General features: G+C 47.1%; 2 protein-coding genes across 6 annotated transcripts; both read right to left on the reverse strand.

Moving 5' to 3' along the window:
* Positions 1-1,467: 1,467 nt before the first annotated feature.
* Positions 1,468-3,404, reverse strand: LOC119288272 (60S ribosomal protein L9-like). The gene is made up of 3 exons (XM_037567902.1): positions 2,952-3,404; positions 2,720-2,842; positions 1,468-1,858 (listed from the first exon to the last, which is right to left on the reverse strand). The coding sequence occupies exons 1-3, from the start codon at positions 3,312-3,314 to the stop codon at positions 1,775-1,777; spliced, it is 570 nt and encodes a 189-aa protein (XP_037423799.1). The 5' UTR covers positions 3,315-3,404; the 3' UTR covers positions 1,468-1,774.
* Positions 3,405-3,979: 575 nt separating this feature from the next.
* Positions 3,980-7,819, reverse strand: LOC119288273 (TSL-kinase interacting protein 1-like). 5 transcript variants are annotated; one of them, XR_005141146.1, is made up of 8 exons: positions 7,592-7,812; positions 6,542-6,745; positions 6,172-6,368; positions 5,824-6,062; positions 5,428-5,593; positions 4,931-5,339; positions 4,373-4,846; positions 3,980-4,229 (listed from the first exon to the last, which is right to left on the reverse strand). XR_005141146.1 is itself a non-coding variant. In XM_037567906.1 (8 exons), the coding sequence occupies exons 2-8, from the start codon at positions 6,651-6,653 to the stop codon at positions 4,489-4,491; spliced, it is 1,344 nt and encodes a 447-aa protein (XP_037423803.1). In that variant the 5' UTR covers positions 6,654-6,745; positions 7,592-7,819; the 3' UTR covers positions 3,980-4,488. The 5 variants fall into 5 exon arrangements, 4 of the variants coding, with proteins under 4 accessions (XP_037423803.1, XP_037423802.1, XP_037423801.1 ...); XM_037567906.1 differs by having other exon boundaries at positions 3,980-4,626; positions 4,748-4,850; positions 4,951-5,339; positions 7,592-7,819; XM_037567905.1 differs by having other exon boundaries at positions 3,980-4,626; positions 4,748-4,846; positions 7,592-7,813.
* Positions 7,820-19,573: the final 11,754 nt, after the last annotated feature.

The raw sequence follows: 19,573 nt of genomic DNA on the forward strand, positions 1-19,573 counted from the left end.
GGGAGGTCGCGGGAGAAGAGAGGAGGAGGAGGCGGGCGGGGGCGCAGCTTCGGGGCTGGAGCATGGCGGCGCGACGGCGACGGCGCCGGCGGCGAGCGCGGAGGGGGAGGGGGAGGGGGGAGTCGTGTGGAGTTGCGTGGCTCTGCTTCGAGCTCGACGGTGACCAAGTAACCGTCCACTTATTTATTTATTTATTTATTTATTTGGGAGCTTTTTCTTCTCCTTTTCTCTTTCTTTACTATCCTTTCGATCAAATAAAATGTCTTTTTATTTTTCCATGCTAGTAAAACGGGAATCACAGAAATTATGTGCAGCAAATTGCCGTGATAGGTAAAACACACCTACAAATGTTGCTTCCTCCTTCCCATAATATAAGAGCGTCCACCGGTGTAAAAGAAACGCTTTTGTATCCTAGGACCGTGGGAGTAGCTAGTTGACGTGAAAATACGAATTAGCGGTCTTAGGGCGGTTTTGTTGTTTGGGGAACGGGGAAGATGGCGGTATGAGAAGTTTCTGAAGCATCACCCCGGCCCTTTGATGATTGAGATGGTCATGTACGCTCAGAGCATTTCTAGCAGACCCCGCATGACCTCAGCCTGGCCGCTGGAATCCTTCGACAGGATTCATCACCGCATGCTGAAAAAGGCCGCTAGACACCGCAATCGATCGCTGCCGGTTCGAATTGGATAAGCTCAATATCGACGTGGCTTCCCATGACCTTAGCCTGGCGCGGCTGGCAATATAGTAAGGCACGGAAGGCGAAGGCGACGGGGCGTGGCCGGCTAAGGGAAGGGGAGGCAGCAGCTGGACTGGAGGACAGAGCTCTTTATCCCAGTTTTACAGTTTATTTTAGAAGTTTATTTTAGAGCATCTATTCTACCGTAGATAAAATGAATCCTTAAAATACAATATATTTTTTTACTCGTATCTCAGTTTTACAGTTTGCGATTTTAAGAGGTATGTTAGAGATGCTCCCATCCATATCGGCAAATCTTGAGATTGTACCGCAGGCTCCTCGTAGACTAGAACGAATCCAGAATAAGACTTGAGGAGCTCCATGACGGAAAACCTAACCAACTAAAGATGCCCTCCCTAGCCGGCGGTTTGTTTAACTTGTTCGGTACAACAGTCTATTACTTCCTCCGTTCGGAATTATTCGTCAAAGAAATGAATGTATCTAAATGTATAGATGTATCGGAATTATTCGTCAAAGAAATGAATGTATCTAAATGTATAGATGTATTTTTGTTGTAGATACATCCATTTTTATGACAAGTAATTCCAAACGGAGGGAGTACCTACTATGTGCAGTAGGCATCTCAAGGTGTTCAGACTCCAATGTGTAAAACCCGAAGAAAAGAAGGAAATATTCATCAATGGCCGCCACCACCACATCGGATGAATATTTCCTTCAACTCAGAGAAATGGCATTCTCGAATCAGCAGCAAAGAACTTACAAACAGCTCAAAAAGACAAGGCGGGTAACCAAATCACTTATCGGTAGAGCACATTCATGTCCTGTTTTAACCTCAAACACTTCTTCCATGTCTTCAGCCTTTAGGGCTAGATAAGCGTCGCACCGGTTCTCGCGGCGGCGACGATATGCAGGATAACAATAAAGATAGCATGTTCCACGGCACATCCCTAACAATTTAACTCCGCTACAAAATTCAGTCTAGAGAAAGTTCAAAATCACGAAGACGACGACGACAGACAAGACACAAACGCGATGAAACAAACACGGCTTCTGGTGGGCGGGACGGTTTCCGGCTCTCTACTCCTCCTTGATGGCGCCCTTGTCGCTGACATAGATGCCGTCCAAGAACTTCCTGATATCCTTGTTCTTGACGTGGCATTTCTGCATAACAGCAATCAAAGGAAGACTTGTGTTAGTGGTAATGAATAGAGGACTGAAAACAACTTGAAACTGCGATGCACGGCATATATGTGTTGTTCAAGTCAGATGAACAGATCGCTGCAAATAATTCAAGATGACAATTGCTTGAATAATTCAAGTGGAACAGAACAAATGCACTGATACAGGAACCAAAATGGAAGGGAAACCAACCATTGTTGCACATATGAAAGAACCTGTTAACAAGTCATACAATCACCTTGCACACAGCAAACATCATTTTGGTTACTATGATACCATGAAACAACCGGTAAAAACAAAACCCTAACGGATGAACTGGGTCAATAAGCACATGTCAGACCCAGGTTAGTCCATTTCCACCATGTTTATACAAAAATCAAACAGATGATACATCTGGCTATAAATTTTCTGCTGCTACTGGATGCATAGCGTCTGGGCAGATTATCGTAATTCCTACTTCACATCATTAAGAACACATGAGCTTGCATGATATAACTACAAACAGCCTAATAACACTAGAAACTCCACAAGATGGCCGCTGCGAATAGAAATGGCCAATAATGGGATGGGCAGCACAGGTAACCCTGTTTGCAACAAGCTGGACAGCACAAGCAGACATTTGCACTCACAGTAAACAGAGGGCACAGTGTCACTCACAAGCAATAAACCACAATGATTCCTAAGCACATCTATCTATCATACTAGTTTCCCCCAATGATCCATGATCCACAACTCTGACGCGAGTTTGTTTTCAGATCAACCAAATTATTCAGGCAGCATCATTATGCACATGAGCAAAGAAAGAAAGGGGCCGGATCCTGTTTGATTGATTGATTGATTCACCTGGTTGATGAGGGCGGCGGAGCGGGAGACGAGCTCGATGTCGTTGCCGTCGAGGACGATCTCGTCCTTGACCTTCTCGGACCGCAGGATGGTGACCCCGTCGAGCATGTCCACCTTCCTCACCTGCAACCCAAATCATCACATCAGAAACACACCCAATCATCTCGACGGAAAAGCGAGATCTGCGCGTCGAATCCGCGACAGAGTGGGGTAAAAGAAAAGCGGCGGCTACCTTCTTCTCGCCGAGGAAGTTCCTGATCTCGATGCCGCGGTTGGCGGCGGTGATGGAGGCGTTGATGGGGAAGTGAGCATACACGAAGCGCATCTTGTAGCGGAAGCCCTTGGTGACCCCCGTGATGAGGTTCTGGACGTGGGAGATGGCGGTGCGGATGGCGGCCATGGTCTTGCGGGTGCCGAACCAGGCGTCCACCTTGAGCCTCCGCCCGCCCTCCTGCAGCTGGAAGTCGAGGTTGAGGTGCTTGAAGTTGCGGGTCAGCGTGCCCCGGGGACCCGTCACCGAGATCATCTTCGCCGACACCTTCACCGTCACCTCCTCCGGGATCTCCATCGTCTCCGACGCCAGGATCGTCTTCATCTTCGCCGGCCGGTGATGGGTGCTGGGGGCTGGTTGCTTGGCGGCGGCGGCGGCGGCGGCGGCGGGGGAGGGGGCGAGGGTTTGGGGAGAGAGGGTGGGGTGGGGGGACTGAGGGTCGCGTGTTTATAGCCTGGGCTCTCGCTTCGGTTGCTGGGCCGGGCTTCTCTCGGCTCTCGGCTGGGCTGCACACGGCAGCACCACGGCCTTCTGAAAGAGCCCTAAAAAAAGTTCTTCCCCTGAAAAAGGCCCTCAGTACTTTTCATTTTGTTTTTTTTGAAAGCGAAAGTTTTTACAGAAGTACAGACGATCCTCCGTGAACAAAGAGTTACATCCAGGATTTCTGAAGCCGTCGTCGTCTCGTGTTCATCATTTTGTAACTACTCATGTGCCGAGGCTTCCTCGGATGAGACTTTCTCGGATGAGATTGAGAGTGCAACCATGCTCTCCTGATATGATATGGTATGATCATGGTATTTGTAATTCTATGAAAAGGTCAAAATGTAGGTACGAAAGAAATAAATAAACAAACTTGGGTAAATTTTGCTCAACTCATAGATGATCAAAACTTTCCAAATTCCACATGCGTCTGTGTTCATGTGTCCACCACACATATGTTTATTATCCACTTTAAATAAATATATAGAGATGAATAACAAAACTGACCATGATGAAAATTTAACTGACCATGGTTATTAGCAAACTTAGCTGACCATGGTTTATTATCCACACATGTTTATAGGAAACTTAACTGACCATTGCTAAAAACAACTTGATTAATCATCAAGTAAAACCATGATGAATAACAAAAAAAATAACTCCGTTGGTCAGAAACCAGAGCTTCAGAACACCCCCGGACTTTTAGCCAATCATGTGCGCAGCGGACCACCCAAAAAAATGGGGTTCTCATATCTGAATCTGGACATATATCGAGCATATGTCATTCGGTGGAAGCAACACAGGATGCAGAGAAAATGGTGAGTGACCGAGCAGATTATGGACAATTTCGAAAATCGCAAGTAGCGACCAGTAAGAAAAGAAAAAAAGTTTATGCGACTAACATGTGTCGTTGGATGATTTATCTATCTGCACAATCGGCTTCAGTAAGCCCAAGGTAATCAATTCCGACTGAAGCAGCACGATGATCTGATCTATCTTTACAGGATCTGTAACTACTTCAGGTCTTGCATATGAAACTTCCAAGCCTTACGAAACAGACTAACTTCGGGAACGCATCCAAGCTGTTCGGTAGCAAACCGTCGGTTCCACTCAAAAGACTAGAGTAAAATGAACCATCACCGGTCGTGGATTCAGGCTGAAAGTAAACCATTTATAAAAAAACCTATCAACAATTACGTGCAAGAGAAAGCAAAGCAAAGCATCTCAAAGATATCGATGTTTGTCTGTTATAATAAGGCCCTAAATCTAAATGGTACCGTCGACGACACATCAGGCTTCACATCATCATCATCATTGCCCAGGCCTGGTGGTGTCTGAGGGGGCCTTGGTCCCTCTTTCGTGCCTTCGGTAGAGCGCTGCACAAGGAGAAGGCTGCTGATTAGCAACAGTGTTGGGTGGAAAACACAGCACTGGTAGAACAAGGGAGCATCAGCAGCTACCTGGTAGCCAGTGTTGCTGGTGGTCGCCGTCTGTACCGGATTCAGCAATGGAACCAAGGATAGTTGAGGTAGTAATAGCACTGCTGTTGCCAGGGCCACAAGAGGGCACCCTGGATAAATTTTGATTCCGGGGAGGAGGGAATGCATGGCAGGTTTCATCTGCTTCCCAGGGGGATGGATTTGACACCTTTGGCTGGTTGCTTGTTTGCTGGCGAGCAATCAAGGAAGCAATGGCAGCATCGAATGAATCGCACGTGGCAGGAATCTGCTGCTGGAAAATCGAGCTGTTTTGCAAAGGCGGTTGCTTGCTGTCTTGAGAGGGCACAGCCTGCGATAGCAGTGCTCCAAAACTGATATTGGATATGCTGTCAATCCATGAAAGCGGTGTCGCTTTGCTTTGGTTGTTATCCTAATTTTGGAAACATACAAAGAAATTCAGATCAAGTTTCCAGTACAAATAAAATCATTATTGCAAGAAGCACATGAAATTTACTCACCACCACGGTCTTCTCTGTGTTACACTCAACGGATGGACTGGCAAATTTACTTGGAAACTCAAAAGGATGTGAAGGTTTGTCGCCCAAAGTCTTTTCTGCAGAGTGCACTGGTGCCAAGGAAGCTTCACTGGTTTGTTGCTTCAAATTAGGCTTGAACCAACCATACCTAAAGTAAACAAATGATAATTATCTGAATTTTCTCGTATTCCCTTGATTTTCATAGAATCTTCTAAAACTTAACCATCGTTGCTAATTTCTTCTATGAAATGTTGTTAATAAATACAAAATCATGATAATCTGAAAGTACCTTAAATTAATCTAGTGGGCATTAAAAAAAGAGCCATTTATATATGTAGATCACAATAAAGGTAACCATTTCTGGGTAAGAAATTGAACCTTAAACGGAATGTTGAAGGGCTGCCAACAGCAACATAAACATCAGCAGCAGTGCAAGAATCATTAAGGGTCCATTTTTTACTGCTGGCTATGCTATCCGGTCTAGCACTGTATGGGAAGAGCATGAGGTCGCCTTTTGCACAACTAGAACGGCCCCATTTTGTGTTCAGATGTTGCACAATTGAGGACATCTTCTTTCGCGGAGCCAAAGTCAACTCCAGGTAAGGATTGTGTTTCTCCTGTTACATAATGGTGGGATAAACCAAAAGAAGGCAACAAACGTCAGCTTGAAAGAACATCATATGCAGTAATTATATGCATCTCTCTTGCAAAAAATGAGATAATCACCTGCTGTAGAACCTTTTGAATCGCCTCATCTATTGGAAAAAACTGAAGCTTCATTTTTCCAGAATAATTTGGTGGTTGAGCAGACACGTTTGTCAAGTTGAGAAATGGTACTTCCATAGAGCTACCACTCTTCAATGCAATCTTACTGCCAGTAAATGATTGACCATCTCCTGTTCTGCATTTAGCCCCAACATTGCCTGAAAATTAATATGGTTATTAAGAACCTGAAAGGACATATGGTCGTTACAGTTCAAAAATATAGCTCCTAACAAGCATTTATTTTTCTACTTCAGTTGTTGATTCACCTGATATGAAGTTCAGTACAAATGCAGTACTAAAAGAAATTAAGAACAGGGCACCAACGCATCACCTGGTGATTTGTGGGTATATTTGCCTGGCTTCAGGCAATGCATCTTATTAACACCAAGTTTGACGTTTGCTTCTGTGTCAGTTGGTTTACGGTGCTGCTGAGGAGCTTTCATGATTCCCTGATATTCGTCGGCAGTAGCACTATCTATCAGGTTCAATATTGATCCAGCCGTAGAAGACTTCCACCTTTCCTGCAGGTATTAAACTGTGGAACCGGTTATCGAATCTAACAACTCTTCATCTTTTGGTAAACAGCAAACACAACATCTGTATCAGATCAGAAAATTTGTGTGTATCGAACTAATGAAATAAACACATTTTAATTTGATTTAGCGAGAATTCCTTTTGTTGCATCTGATAATCAGTATGATGATGAATCAACACAAACTTGTAAACAGAAGTGAAAACCCCACCGTTTTTTATGCATTTATACACCAAAACAGAAGGATAATATTTGTTCAGCTTGGGGTTAAAAGAAATTGCTCCCAAGAATTTCAGGTCACAAGTTCAGAATTGGATTGGCAATAGTAAACCTAGCAACTTATCCCTAATTGCGATCACCACGAAGCACACGCTTATGCAACAACAAGATACGCACAAGCTCCCCCCGGGTGGCGACGAATTCGTTCCCGCGCCGGAACCAGGGGAGAAAATTGATGATAAATAGCAGAGCACACACCCGCCCTCTCATCCACATGAACGGGACTACGGAAGAACCATTCTCTCTTTTTCAGTAACAAGACTATTGTACTTGGTTACATACATGCTACCCTCGATTGACCAGACTCATACACCAGAACCGCACGCGTCATTCCTATTCAAGAATCCATCCACAAATCGAGCAGAAACTGAGGATCTCACAAACAAAATCCGTTCACGCATCGCGTCAATCCCCTCGACACTCCGCATGAACCCAGGCCTGAATCCCCTCGAACCCTCAGGCCAATCCCCCTCCGCCAACTAATTATTGATTAACCTAGCTAGGGTTTCCACGGTCAAACCGAGTAGCAGAGGAATCAAGCCGGAATCGCGGGAGTGGGAGAGGGTTTACCCTTTCCCTGGCGCAGCGCGCTGGAGGGCCGCGACCGGGGGCACTGCGGGGAGGAACCGGCGGGATCCAGGAGCAGAGCTCCTCTCGTCGCGGGCGCGGTTCGGGGGGAAGAATGATACGGATCGATGTGCCGCTCCCTTCCCGCCTGGGTGCGGTTTGGGGCGGGGCGGGGCGGCGCCGGGTGGCGGGGGAGACGGGGAGGAGGAGGCGGCGGCGGCGGCGTCCGGCGCGGTGGTGGTCGCCGGAGAGGAGGGCGGGCGGGGGGGGAGGGTGAGGGTCGTGGGGCCTGGCTTTGGGTTAGTCCTATCTCCTCCTCCTCCTCCTCCTCCTTGTTGCAGGCGACGCTGAAGCGACCGCCAATGGCCCGGCCCAGTTCTGACGCGAGTTTGTTTTCAATTCATTTTCTCTTTTATTTTATTTTATTTTTCTTATTTTTGAAAGATGTTCCGAATTTCAGAAAACGTTCGGGATTTCAAGAAAAGCGTATGGTGAATTTTAACAATTATCCTGGGTTTCAAGAGACTGTTCCGGAATTAAAGGAAATGTTCAAATTTTTCAAAAAGTGTTTCACATTTTTTTTAAAATGTTACGAATTTTGTAAAATGCTTATGAATTTGAAAACGGATGTACGGCGTGTACAGAAAAATATGGCGGTCGTATACTAAATAAAGTTCATTATATGTTACGGAAATAGTTCATTGCGTGTTAAAAGCATGTTCAACGTGTGTTAAAAACATCATCGTCCATTGGAGAATTGTTTGCCTTGTATTAAATTTTTGAAGAAAAAAATGGAAAACATCAGATTAAAGAAAAATAGGACATTTTTTTGAAATGTGAACATCTCCTCTCCCCTATCTTGGAAAACGGGTAGTGTTCCCATGCCGCTTCATCTTTTGTCTGACCTCCACCTTGGTACTCCCCTCCTCCCATCATTCTTCCCCCACACCTATTTTTTTTCCTCCCACCTGATTCTTTTCCTAACTTTGTTTTGATTATTTGCTTTTTTGATTTCCTTCTTTCTGCTTCTTCTGCCTTCTCGATTTTCTTTCGTCCCTAAAATCCCCCGACACCCATCCCACGTCGTCTCCTCCTGTGCCTGGACGCCCGCCTGCCTCACGCGCTTGTAAGTCAACATCCCATCTCTCGTACACGACACCAGCGTGTTCGTCGGCCTCCACTCACGCACGCCAATCTGTGACGTCTGCGATGGCGATGCCCATGGAGTTAGGTCACGCTCGCCTCCAACCACGCACGCCGACAGCACCAAACGGCGCCCTCATCAAGGAATACATGGGCTTCCCCACCCCCTGCGGGATTCTTCATATCATCTGTGTCAGGGCGTCATCATCGCAAGAGGTCCCGGTAAGATCATCCCCATTTTCTTTGATATACTATGTTTCTTAGCTAATGTACTCCTAGCATGGATCATGATCGTCTGGTTAAATAATAATAAAAATTTCCTTGTCCAAACTTTGTTTGTGACGCGCAAATTCAAATACCCCGTTTACTTGGGGGCTTCCTTCATGAAGCTTTTTCCTCTTGCATATGGTTATACTTGTACGGCTTCGTTCCTTGTTCGTGTATTACGCCACAATATGCACCATATTGACTTAAGCGATTTGCAAGCTAGGTTGCCTGGCTCCTGTGCTTACCCCTACGTTCCCGATTGTTCGGCTAGGGAGTAAAGGGAGCACCTCTGCGATTGTCACGATCGGGTCACCCGAGTCGGACCTCAGACTGGGTGAAGCAAAAGCTAGCACTCTTATTGTTTTCAATCATGGTCGGCACACAACGAAACTCATGAGTACAAACAATCTATTGCACAAGTCTCATAATAACAATGAGCACCGAAGAAAGGTATCGGTGGGGGTACTATTTTCTTCGAAGATGCTTCTTACTCTTCACAATAATATAGCATAAGTTTCCTGAGCGCGCTTTGTCTGTTACAGCCTTATGGCCTGATTGCCTGGTTATTGGAAACACCGTCGATATTCTCGACAGATGGAGTACATAACACTTTTCGGTCCTTGACCGAAGAGGGAGAAGCCGACGGTCGGTTAAGACGCGTTTAAAGTTTGGTTGAACATAGATATGATATAAGTACTTCGGTACATGCAATCATTCTTTTACCCAAGCCACTTGGGGGCTCTTAAATTTATATGAGCCGTTTTATGATAAGTGTTTTTCTTCTTAGTCATTGCAAAGTTTTTATTATTATTTATCACTCCTTTTTTCGGCACAAGTGTGCGGTCACTAGCCGGGAAGCCTAATTTCTCTCTCAAAGCCGCTAGAGTTTAGTTTGCTAAACTGTCCTAGTAAGAAGTACTCTGCCTTCGGGATAGGAGGTTGAAGCTGTAGGCTGACCCGCTTGAAGTTTTGAGATAGGATGTGTCATATTAAAGCACGGCAGAAGCAACTTTTTTTTCTAAAGTCCAATTTTCGGATTGGCACCGAACACTTGATCTAGTTCGGACATTAACCTTTTGAATAAGTTTTTTGGCTTTTCAAGCCCATGGCACTTTTAAACTATTTGTGTGTTTTCAGCACAAGTCTCGCAGTGCAACGCCGGACACCTTTAGAGATTCGGCAAAAACATTCTCGGATATTGCTATATATGCATCGGTTTCGAATTGTGTCTTCGATCAATAGTTGGGTTGCCCGACTCCTGCGCTTGCCTCCTATGTTCCGCTTTGTTCGGCTAGGTGTGCAAAGGGAGAACCACTGCGATTGTGCTTCCAGCTCACATGGTTAAGCACCTCAGTGGAGAAAGCCGAAAACTGACTGTCACAATAAGCGTAAACTGGTCGGCGATCCGATGACGGCGTTAAACGACGGGCCATTCATAACAATGGCCGAAGTGTTTACGGCTTGACCTCGACTGTCGCCGAACACTACCGGGGACTATTAACTGGCCTCCCAAACTAAATTCTCGATATTTTGCTCTTACATTGGAGCTGAGGTTTCATGATCATGCTTAGCATGACAACCCAAAGAAAGGAACCGATAGCGGGACTATTTTCTTTGGAAGACATTTCTTCTGTTAAACAGTAATATAACATGTCTCTCCGCGTACCTTTGTTTATAAAACCGTATGGCCAGATTGCCTTGTTTGTTGTAAATCTTTGCCCTCATAAAGGCTTTATAAAGTAGGACAAACACTCCTCGGCTATTGGCCGAGGAGGTGGAAGCCGATGGTCGGTCAATAAAGTTTTGTACAATGCAGATCTGAGCATTAATGACGTAAAGTACTTGGATACATAGAGTCATTACACATAATTTGTGATTTTACTATGGATATCGATCCTTAATTCGGCCTTCCGTGCCCGCATTAAGGCTCGGGGGCTACTGGGCTTCGGGCTTATTATTTACAAATATTAAAGGGGCACATCGATCCCCTGATCTGGTGTTGCCACCCGACCAGTGTCTCGGGGGCTACTGCATTGCCTGTTCTATGCAGAAAATTTTAAGTGCAATATAGTTTCCGAGGAGATTTTGATCCTCAGGTTGGTCGGCCGCACCCAACCTGAGTCTCGAGGACTGAGCACGCCGCTTTTTATGTCCCGAAGTATTCTGCCGAGCTAGGACTTGATCCTCAGACCGATTTTGCAAATCAACCTGAGTCTCAGTGGCTACGGGGATCAGCGGTCTTATGTCATCCTTCATGTGCATCTCGGGTTTTAGACCGATACCCACCTTGAGGGCTACTGGCTATGTATCTCGGCAGAGAATAAATTGCACCAATCAAAAATATTGACAAAAATCGGCCCACATTCGGGGAGGTGCACCACCTCGGAAGCAGTCCGGCATAAAGCTCGGGCGCTAGTGGCTGGCTCCATAGAGGGCATTTCCAGCATTAAGCTCGGCTAAACTCCTTCAAACTTCTTTGAACCAAGGTGATTTACGACACCTCGGATACAGTCCGGCGTTGGAGCTCAGATACATAGTCCGGCGTTGGAGCTCGGATACAGTCCGACATTGGAGCTCGGATACATAGTCCAGTGTTGGAGCTCGGATACATTCCGGCGTTAGAGCCGGGAAGCAGTCTGGCATTGATGCTCGGCTGCAAGAGATATCTTGAATGCAGTCCGGCATTAGAGCTCGGACGCAAGAGGACACTGCCTCCCGGGAACAACTCCGAACCCGAGGTGTGGCATAAAAATAACAAGGCATTGATAAAGGCTGGAAACTTAAAGGGGCTCCTCGGATACCCGACGTGTAAACTCGTCGAATTCATTTTGGCGATCCTCAAGATAGAAGATGAGAAGATTTGTTGAACCAGTTTTCAAGACCGGCAACCGAAGATGAAGAACAGTTCGGAAGAATCAAGGAGCGTCCCTAACTTGAAGACCGGTTCAGGGGGCTACTGACGGTGTCCTGGACTAGGGGGTACTCAATGCGTCGTCTCCCGATCAGTTGGATTGGGCCGAGGACCCCCATGGCCGTATACTCATGGGCCAGTCCGGACAGCTGCCGCATACAAGGAAGAATCCACAAGACTTGGTGATCAAGACAAGGACTCCTCCCCCACCGGCGTATTCGGCTAGGACTCTTGTTATCCTAGGCCTCTGGTGCATTATATAAACCGGGGCCAGGCTAGTCGATAGATATACAACAACAATCATACCATAGGCTAGCTTCTAGGGTTTAGCCTCTCTGATCTTGTGGTAGATCAACTCTTGTACTACCCATATCACCAATATTAATCAAGCAGGAGTAGGGTTTTACCTCCATCGAGAGGGCCCGAACCTGGGTAAACATTGTGCCCCTTGCCTCCTGTTACCATTGATCCTAAGACGCACTGCTTGGGACCCCCTACCCGAGATCCGTCAGTTTTGACACCGACAGGGGGTGATTAGACCCTGAACAAGTAAAGGCAGCAGTTTTTAAGTTTTTCAAGTTGAGGTTGGAAATTAGCACAATTTCAAACATACACAATACTTATCAAGCAAGCATGGCAAGAGTATATGAGCAGCGGAAACTAAAGCATGCAACTTGCAAGAAAGTGAAGGGATGGGATTGGAGTGTGCAAACGCAATTGGAGACACAGAGATTTTTGGCGTGGTTCCGATAGGTGGTGCTATCGTACATCCACGTTGGTGGAGACTTCAACCCATGAAGGGTAACGGTTGCGCGAGTCCATGGAGGGCTCCACCCACGAAGGGTCCACGAAGAAGCAACCTTGTCTATCCCACCATGACCATCGCCCACGAAGGACTTGCCTCACTTGGGTAGATCTTCACAAAGTAGGCGATCTCCTTGCCCTTACAAACTCCTTGGTTCAACTCCACAATCTTGACGGAGGCTCCCAAGTTACACCTAACCAATCTAGGAGACACCACTCTCCAAAAGGTAATGATGGTGTGTTGATGATGAACTCCTTGCTCTTGTGCTTCAAATGATAGTCTCCCCAACACTCAACTCTCTCTCACAGATTTGGATATGGTGGAAAGATGCTTTGAGTGGAAAGCAACTTGGGAAAGGCTAGAGATCAAGATTCTTGTGGTAGCATTGGAATGTCTTGGTCTCAACACATGAGCAGGTGTCTCTCTCTCAGAAAATGAGTAGTGGAAGTATAGGCACATTCTGATGGCTCTCCCTCTAATGGAGAAGGGGGTGGAGGGGTATATATAACATCCACACAAAATCTAACCATTACACACAAACTCCCAAACTCGGTGGGACCGAATAGTGAAACTCGGTCAGACCAATCTGGTTCAAAATGTGAACGTTAGGCTTTTTGGTGGGACCGACAAGGTCAACTCGGTGAGACCGATGTGATAAGGGTAGGGCAAAACCTCATCTTTGTGAGACCGATTGCTTGAACTCAGTGAGATCGATTTCAGCAATAAGCAAACAGAGACTTGGTCAAGCAAACTCGATGGGATCGACTACACATTTCGGTGAGACCGAAATAACTGCAATAGGTAACAGAGAGTTTGCAGGGCCATCTCAGTGAGACCGAGATCCCATTGGTGAGATCAAACTGATTAGGGTTTATGGCAGTGGCTATGTCAAGTGAACTCGATGGCGCTGGATAGATCAAATCGGTGGGTCCGAATTTGACTTTAGGTTTAGGACATATGTGGAAATGAGAAAGTGGTTGAGGGCTTTGGAGCATATCACTAAGAACTTTGAGCAAGCAAGCCATTAAGCAACACCTCATCCCCTTTTAATAGTATTGGCTTTCCTATGGACTCAATGTGATCTTGGATCACTAAAATGAAAATGTAGAGTCCTGAAATTTTGCCAATGTTTGTCCTCGGCATCTTGAAGGGGCTCCACATCCTCTTGTCCTGCCACTCCACTGTTGAACTCATCTGAAACATACTAGGTAAATGTATTAGTCCAACAAGAGATATGTTGACATTAGTTACCAAAACCAACCAGGGAGCACTTGTGCTTTCAGTTTGAATATCTCCAAACCCTTCCTCTACCTACTTTCATGTGCAAAGTCTTTACTTTCCACTGCTACTCTATTAGACTTTCATGTGTAGGGTGTTTGTAGGCTTGATAGAACTGCCAAAATCTGCCCAGAACTGAAATTGGGAAAGGCTTGGTTTTTAATTGTCAAGTACTCTGATCACCCCCTCTAGACCTACTTACAATCCTATGGTGTTCCTGTTTCACTTCATCTTTTCGTCCGATCTCCACCTAGGTACAGCCCCGCCTCCCACCCTCCTTCCCACACTGATTTTTATCTCCCATGTGTTTTATTGAATTGTTTGGTTTTTTTATCTTTCTTCTGCCTCCCCGGTTTCCTTTAGCCACTAAAATCACACACCAACCATCCACGTCGTCTCGTTCGCTCCTTCAATCACACACCCCGCTGTCGATGTCAAAACCGGCGGATCTCGGGTAGGGGGTCCCGATCTGTGCATCTTAGGCTGATGGTAACAGGAAGCAAGGGACACAATGTTTACCCAGGTTCGAGCCCTCTCGATGGAGGTAAAACCCTACTTCCTGCTTGATTAATATTGAAGATATGAGTAGTACAAGAGTAGATCTACCACGAGATCGTAGAGACTAAACCCTAAGAGCTAGCCTATGATGGTATGATTGTAATTGTGATCGGCCTTCTAAGGACCATCCTCTCCGGTTTATATAGGCACCGGAGAGCTAGGGTTTACATGGAGTCGGTTACAAGGAAGGAAACATAATATCCGGATCGCCGAGCTTGTCTTCCACGCAAAGGAGAGTCTCATCCGAACACGAGCCGAAGTCTTGAGTCTTGTATCTTGACGCTTCTACAGTCCGGACGATGAATATAATCCGGCTGTCCGGATACCCCCTAATCCAGGACTCCCTCAGTAGTCCCTGAACCAGGCTTCAATGACGATGAGTCCGGTGCGCAGTCTTGTCTTCGGCATTGCAAGGCGGGTTCCTCCTTCCGAATACTCCAATGTTCCCATCATGACAAATAGTGTCCGACATCTTCATCAATGTTGTACTCCTCGGCTTCAGTGTTTCAATAATGACCATTTCCACGTGTCGAGCGAATGCGAGGAGTCGAGGCATTTTTGCGTTTGCCACGCTCGGTCCTTCGGGCTAGCCGTCTATTTGAAGAGACGGGGATTCCCAGATCCAAACCTCACTCTCCCTCCTTGAGCAAGCATCCAACAGAGCGCCCAAAAAAAACCATTCCAACATGGCCGATCGTCGCAACTCTTCTGCTTGCTCCCCTTGCCCCAAGCCGAGGGACTGGGGAGAGTGTTCAGTTCCCCATAGCCGTTTGGTAAAGTTACAAACCCAAGGGCTCCTCCCACCAGCGTTCATGGCCCCTGTCCGAGCCGGAGTGGCCACCTATAACGGCGGAGAACAAGCGGAGAGATCCCCCAATCCGTCTCCAGAGGAGCGAATATGCTTAATTCCGCATTTGTTAAGGGGCGTCGGGTTTCCTATTCATCCATTCCTTCGTGGGCTTCTAGAGTTCTACGGCCTCCAGTTGCACAATTTTACCCCAGCCTCCATACTGCATATAGCAGGGTATGTCACCCTTTGTGAGCTATTTCTAGGCTGTGAGGCTCATTTCAGATTGTGGAAGAAGCTGTTCTGCCTTGTTCCCCGCAACCAGGGAGAATCCCTATGTCAAGTGGGCGGGGCCGAAGTATGGCGCATCGCTGAGACCAGATACCTATCCGGTACTCCCAAGAAGGCACCAGATAACTGGGCTTCAGAGTGGTTTTATATTGACGACGCTCCCCTTCCAGATCCAGTCCGGACAGAACTCCCCAAGTTCAGTAACACCCCGCAGAGGTCACGTCTAAGCTGGCACCCTCGAGGCCCCCAAGAGGAGGATTCCAAGGAAGTACATTTCCTGATGAGCAGGATAAAGTTACTGGCCAAATCCGGACTAACGATAGTCGAGGTGATGGCAATATGCATAATGTGGGGAGGGCAACCGCTTCAATACCGGAGCAATCCCATGTGGCACTACAACAGGACAGACGATGCCACCCGCTGTGGCCGTAAGGGCCCGGACTCCCCCACCGCTCTGGCAAGGATACTGTCCGACCTATACAAAGGAGAAGAGGAATACTTCCTCCATATCAAACCACGGGACAGATTCTCCATGTATAATCCCCCAAACTGGGTAAGTCGTCATTTATTTCCTTGCTTCACTTATTGTAGCGTTCTTTGCTAAAGTTACCCACATCGATATTTCTGAGCAGGAACTGAGGCGGGACGTAGAAGGAATCTCCAGCCCTGCCCCGCAGCTAGAGGACCCCGAAAGGGCCCTGGATCCGGGACTCGAAGAAGACCCAGATGCGGCCGTGGAGCTTGTCAACGAGATATTTTATCGGGCGAGCCGTGACGGCGCCCCGGTGGCTGTCACCGCTGATTATCTCGGACGGTTACCTTCGTCGCGTGTAAGCCAAGCCGAAGACTCGATCCTCTAAAGAGGATTCTTTCCTGATGTCACACCTTATCCCTGATATGTCGTGCTTTTGCAGAAGCGACGTTCGGAGCGCAGAGCCGAGCCCCTAGGGACCCATCAGCCACAGGCGTCCGGATTGGGTAGGCTCAAGAGGAAGGCGATTAGAATCGACACGCCTCTACAGAGGTAAGAAAACAAACTGTCATGTAATTTGTTGTCATTTGAAGTATAACAGTGCCCTTTTTACATCTTGGCAGGAAGAGGAGTATCCGGACTGTATCCGGAGATCCTGCCAACCACGCCTCCACCAGTTGGGCTCTAGGACCAACTTCGAGAGAGGAGGCGGACGTAGGGCCGACACCGCATAGTCCTCCGACAAAGGACGCAGACATGCTCTCTGCCACAAATTCGGAAGTAGAGAGCGCCATGCATCATCGGCGTCGACGGGCCGTGCTTCGCAACAACATCTTTTCCGAAGAGGCATTTAATGCCTTCAATTCGGGAGACGCATACATCCGAGCCGCTCAAAGCGGACTCGCCCGGGCGACAATCCAGTATACCAAAGATATACGGGTAAGAAAGTTTGATGAGCATGTATAGTAGTAGCTCCTGAGACTTGAAACGGTTGAAACAATAGTTTTAAGTATCAATTTATGCGCATGTTCTTGTAGATAAGAATGAGCAATTGTCTCGGGAGCTAGAGGAGTTCAAGACCCAACTGAGGGCCACAGTTGCCAATCTAGAGGAATCCCAGAAGGCCTCATATGGTAACATTTATCTTAACTATATGAAAATGCACCAGTTGGCAACTGGCTGGTATGACAAATTTAATAGAAAGTTCTGTAGACAACCCCGGAGTAAATCCGAAGGGCGGGGGAGACGACGAGTCGCATCTCCAGAGGCAACTAAAGGCCGGCGAGCGCATTCTTACACAAGTTAAGCAGGATAAGAATGCTCTTCAAGATGCCAATGTTTGGCTGGGCGTGGAATTGAAAGATGTCCGTACGCAGCTGGCGGACTCCGTGAAGGAGAACAAAAGGCTTCGCCGCGGAATTTATGGTAAGTGCCGAAACCAACTGTAGCATAGTTTGGCGAGGAAGGATATTGAAAAGGTTGTGTTTGTAGGAATGCTGACGGGTCGCTCGGAGGAGGAGATGCCCGCATCTGCAGGTGATTTACTGCAGGACCTCTCATAACTGCACGAGCGAGCTCGGTAGGTGATGCAGGGCATTGCGCAGTCTCTGTGGCCATCAAGCTCCCTGCCGAATGGCATGGGGGAGCTGGTGGACATGCTTCAAGGAGCACGGCGGCGCTTCCGTTTGTGGAAGATATCAGCCTGCCGGCAAGGTGCAAGAGAAGCATGGGCTATGGTGAAGACGCACTACACCAAGCTGGACCCGAACCATATGGCCGAAGTTGGACCGGCCGGGCCAGATGGGCAAGAAATTCCCATGAGTCTAGTATATGACCAGGTGGCGTTAGCCGCAAAGTATTCTCAACAGGATTGTAAGCTAGATAGCATGTTGGATGGTTTAGAGGATGAATATAATCAGTCCAAATGACTGTGTAATTTGATGGACATAAGTAGCCCCTAGCCAGATTAAAATCATTTGTCATGGCGGACCTTTTCGCTTCAGCCCCCGGATCCTGAAGTCCGGGGTGTGTCCGAATACCTGCTCGGTTATACAAAACCGGAGTATGCGTGGAAACCAGGCATAGGGGTCATAAGTCTTGAACAGTCAAGTACCCAACTAGTTATGTTATATTACATGGTTAGTAATAAACATCTTCTAGGGAGAATAGTTCCGTTAAGGGTTCCTTTCCCTGGGTACGCATGTGTCAAGGCACATGTCCAGACTGCGAACCAAAGCGCAGGATACAAAACATCTGGGGATTAATGTTATAATAAACGAAGACATCTTTTGTTCACCGACCGAATATTCTCTTAAGGAAACTAGCTTTCGGCTTCACCCAGTCTGAGGTACACATCTGGCTCAACCGACAGTAACAATCGCAGAGGTGCTCCCCTTTGCCCTAGCCGAATTAACGGGAACATAGGGCATAAACACAGGAGTCAGGCAACCCAGCTTGGCCATGTCTTAAGTCATATCGATGCATATAATGGTGAAGAAAAGGCACACATGGAAAAAAGAAACGCATGTGTGACGGGCAAAAAGCCCTAAAAGTAATTTATATTTAGCTTCCGTATAGGAAGCCCCCGGGTAAAGCTTACACATATAGTGCGGCCGGAGTAATCCGGGAGTCTGTATTGTATTAAATACTATGTGTGAAAAGAAAAAGATCGAGAAAGGAAAAGGGAGGGAGCATAATTGAAAAAGGAGGGTTAAGGAGACGAACACTAAGTTCGGCGCTAGGCGTAGAATCTCCGGAGTCTGGTCGCGTTCCATGGGTTCGGCTCAAGTCTGTTATCAGACGCATTACGTAAGCGGTACGCTCCTCCGGTGAGAACTTTGTCGATGATGAAGGGGCCTTCCCACTTGGGTTTGATCTTGTCCTTCTTCTTCTCCGGTAAGCGTAGAACGAGTTCGCCAATATTATAAGTTTTGGTCCGCACTTCTCTGCTTTGGTATCATCGAGCCTGTTGCTGATAGAATGCAGAACGGGCCTTAGCGACATCACGCTCCTCCTCCAGGGCATCCAAATTATCCTGCCGATCTAACTCGGCTTCCTTCTCTTCGTACATGAGTACGCGTGACAAATCATGTATTATGTCGCAAGGTAGTACTGCTTCCGCGCCGTACACCATAAAAAATGGTGTATATCCGGTGGTGCGATTCGGTGTGGTCCGCAGCCCCCAGAGTACGGAGTCGAGCTCCTCGACCCACTGAGTATCCGACTCTGTCAAGGATCGCACTTGTCTGGGTTTGATGCCGCTCATGATAAGAACGTTTGCCCGTTCGACCTGGCCATTTGTTTGAGGATGGTAGATGGAAGCATAGTCGAGCTTAATGCCCATTTTGCCGCACCAAGATTTCACCTCATAGGCCGTGAAATTTGAGCCATTATCGGTGATGATGTTGTGGGGGACACCGTATCGGTGTATGACCCCGGATATAAAGTCTATTACTAGTCCGGACTCGGCCGTT

This window comes from Triticum dicoccoides, chromosome 4A (genome assembly GCF_002162155.2).
Source record: "Triticum dicoccoides isolate Atlit2015 ecotype Zavitan chromosome 4A, WEW_v2.0, whole genome shotgun sequence".
Taxonomy (NCBI): Eukaryota; Viridiplantae; Streptophyta; class Magnoliopsida; order Poales; family Poaceae; genus Triticum; species Triticum dicoccoides.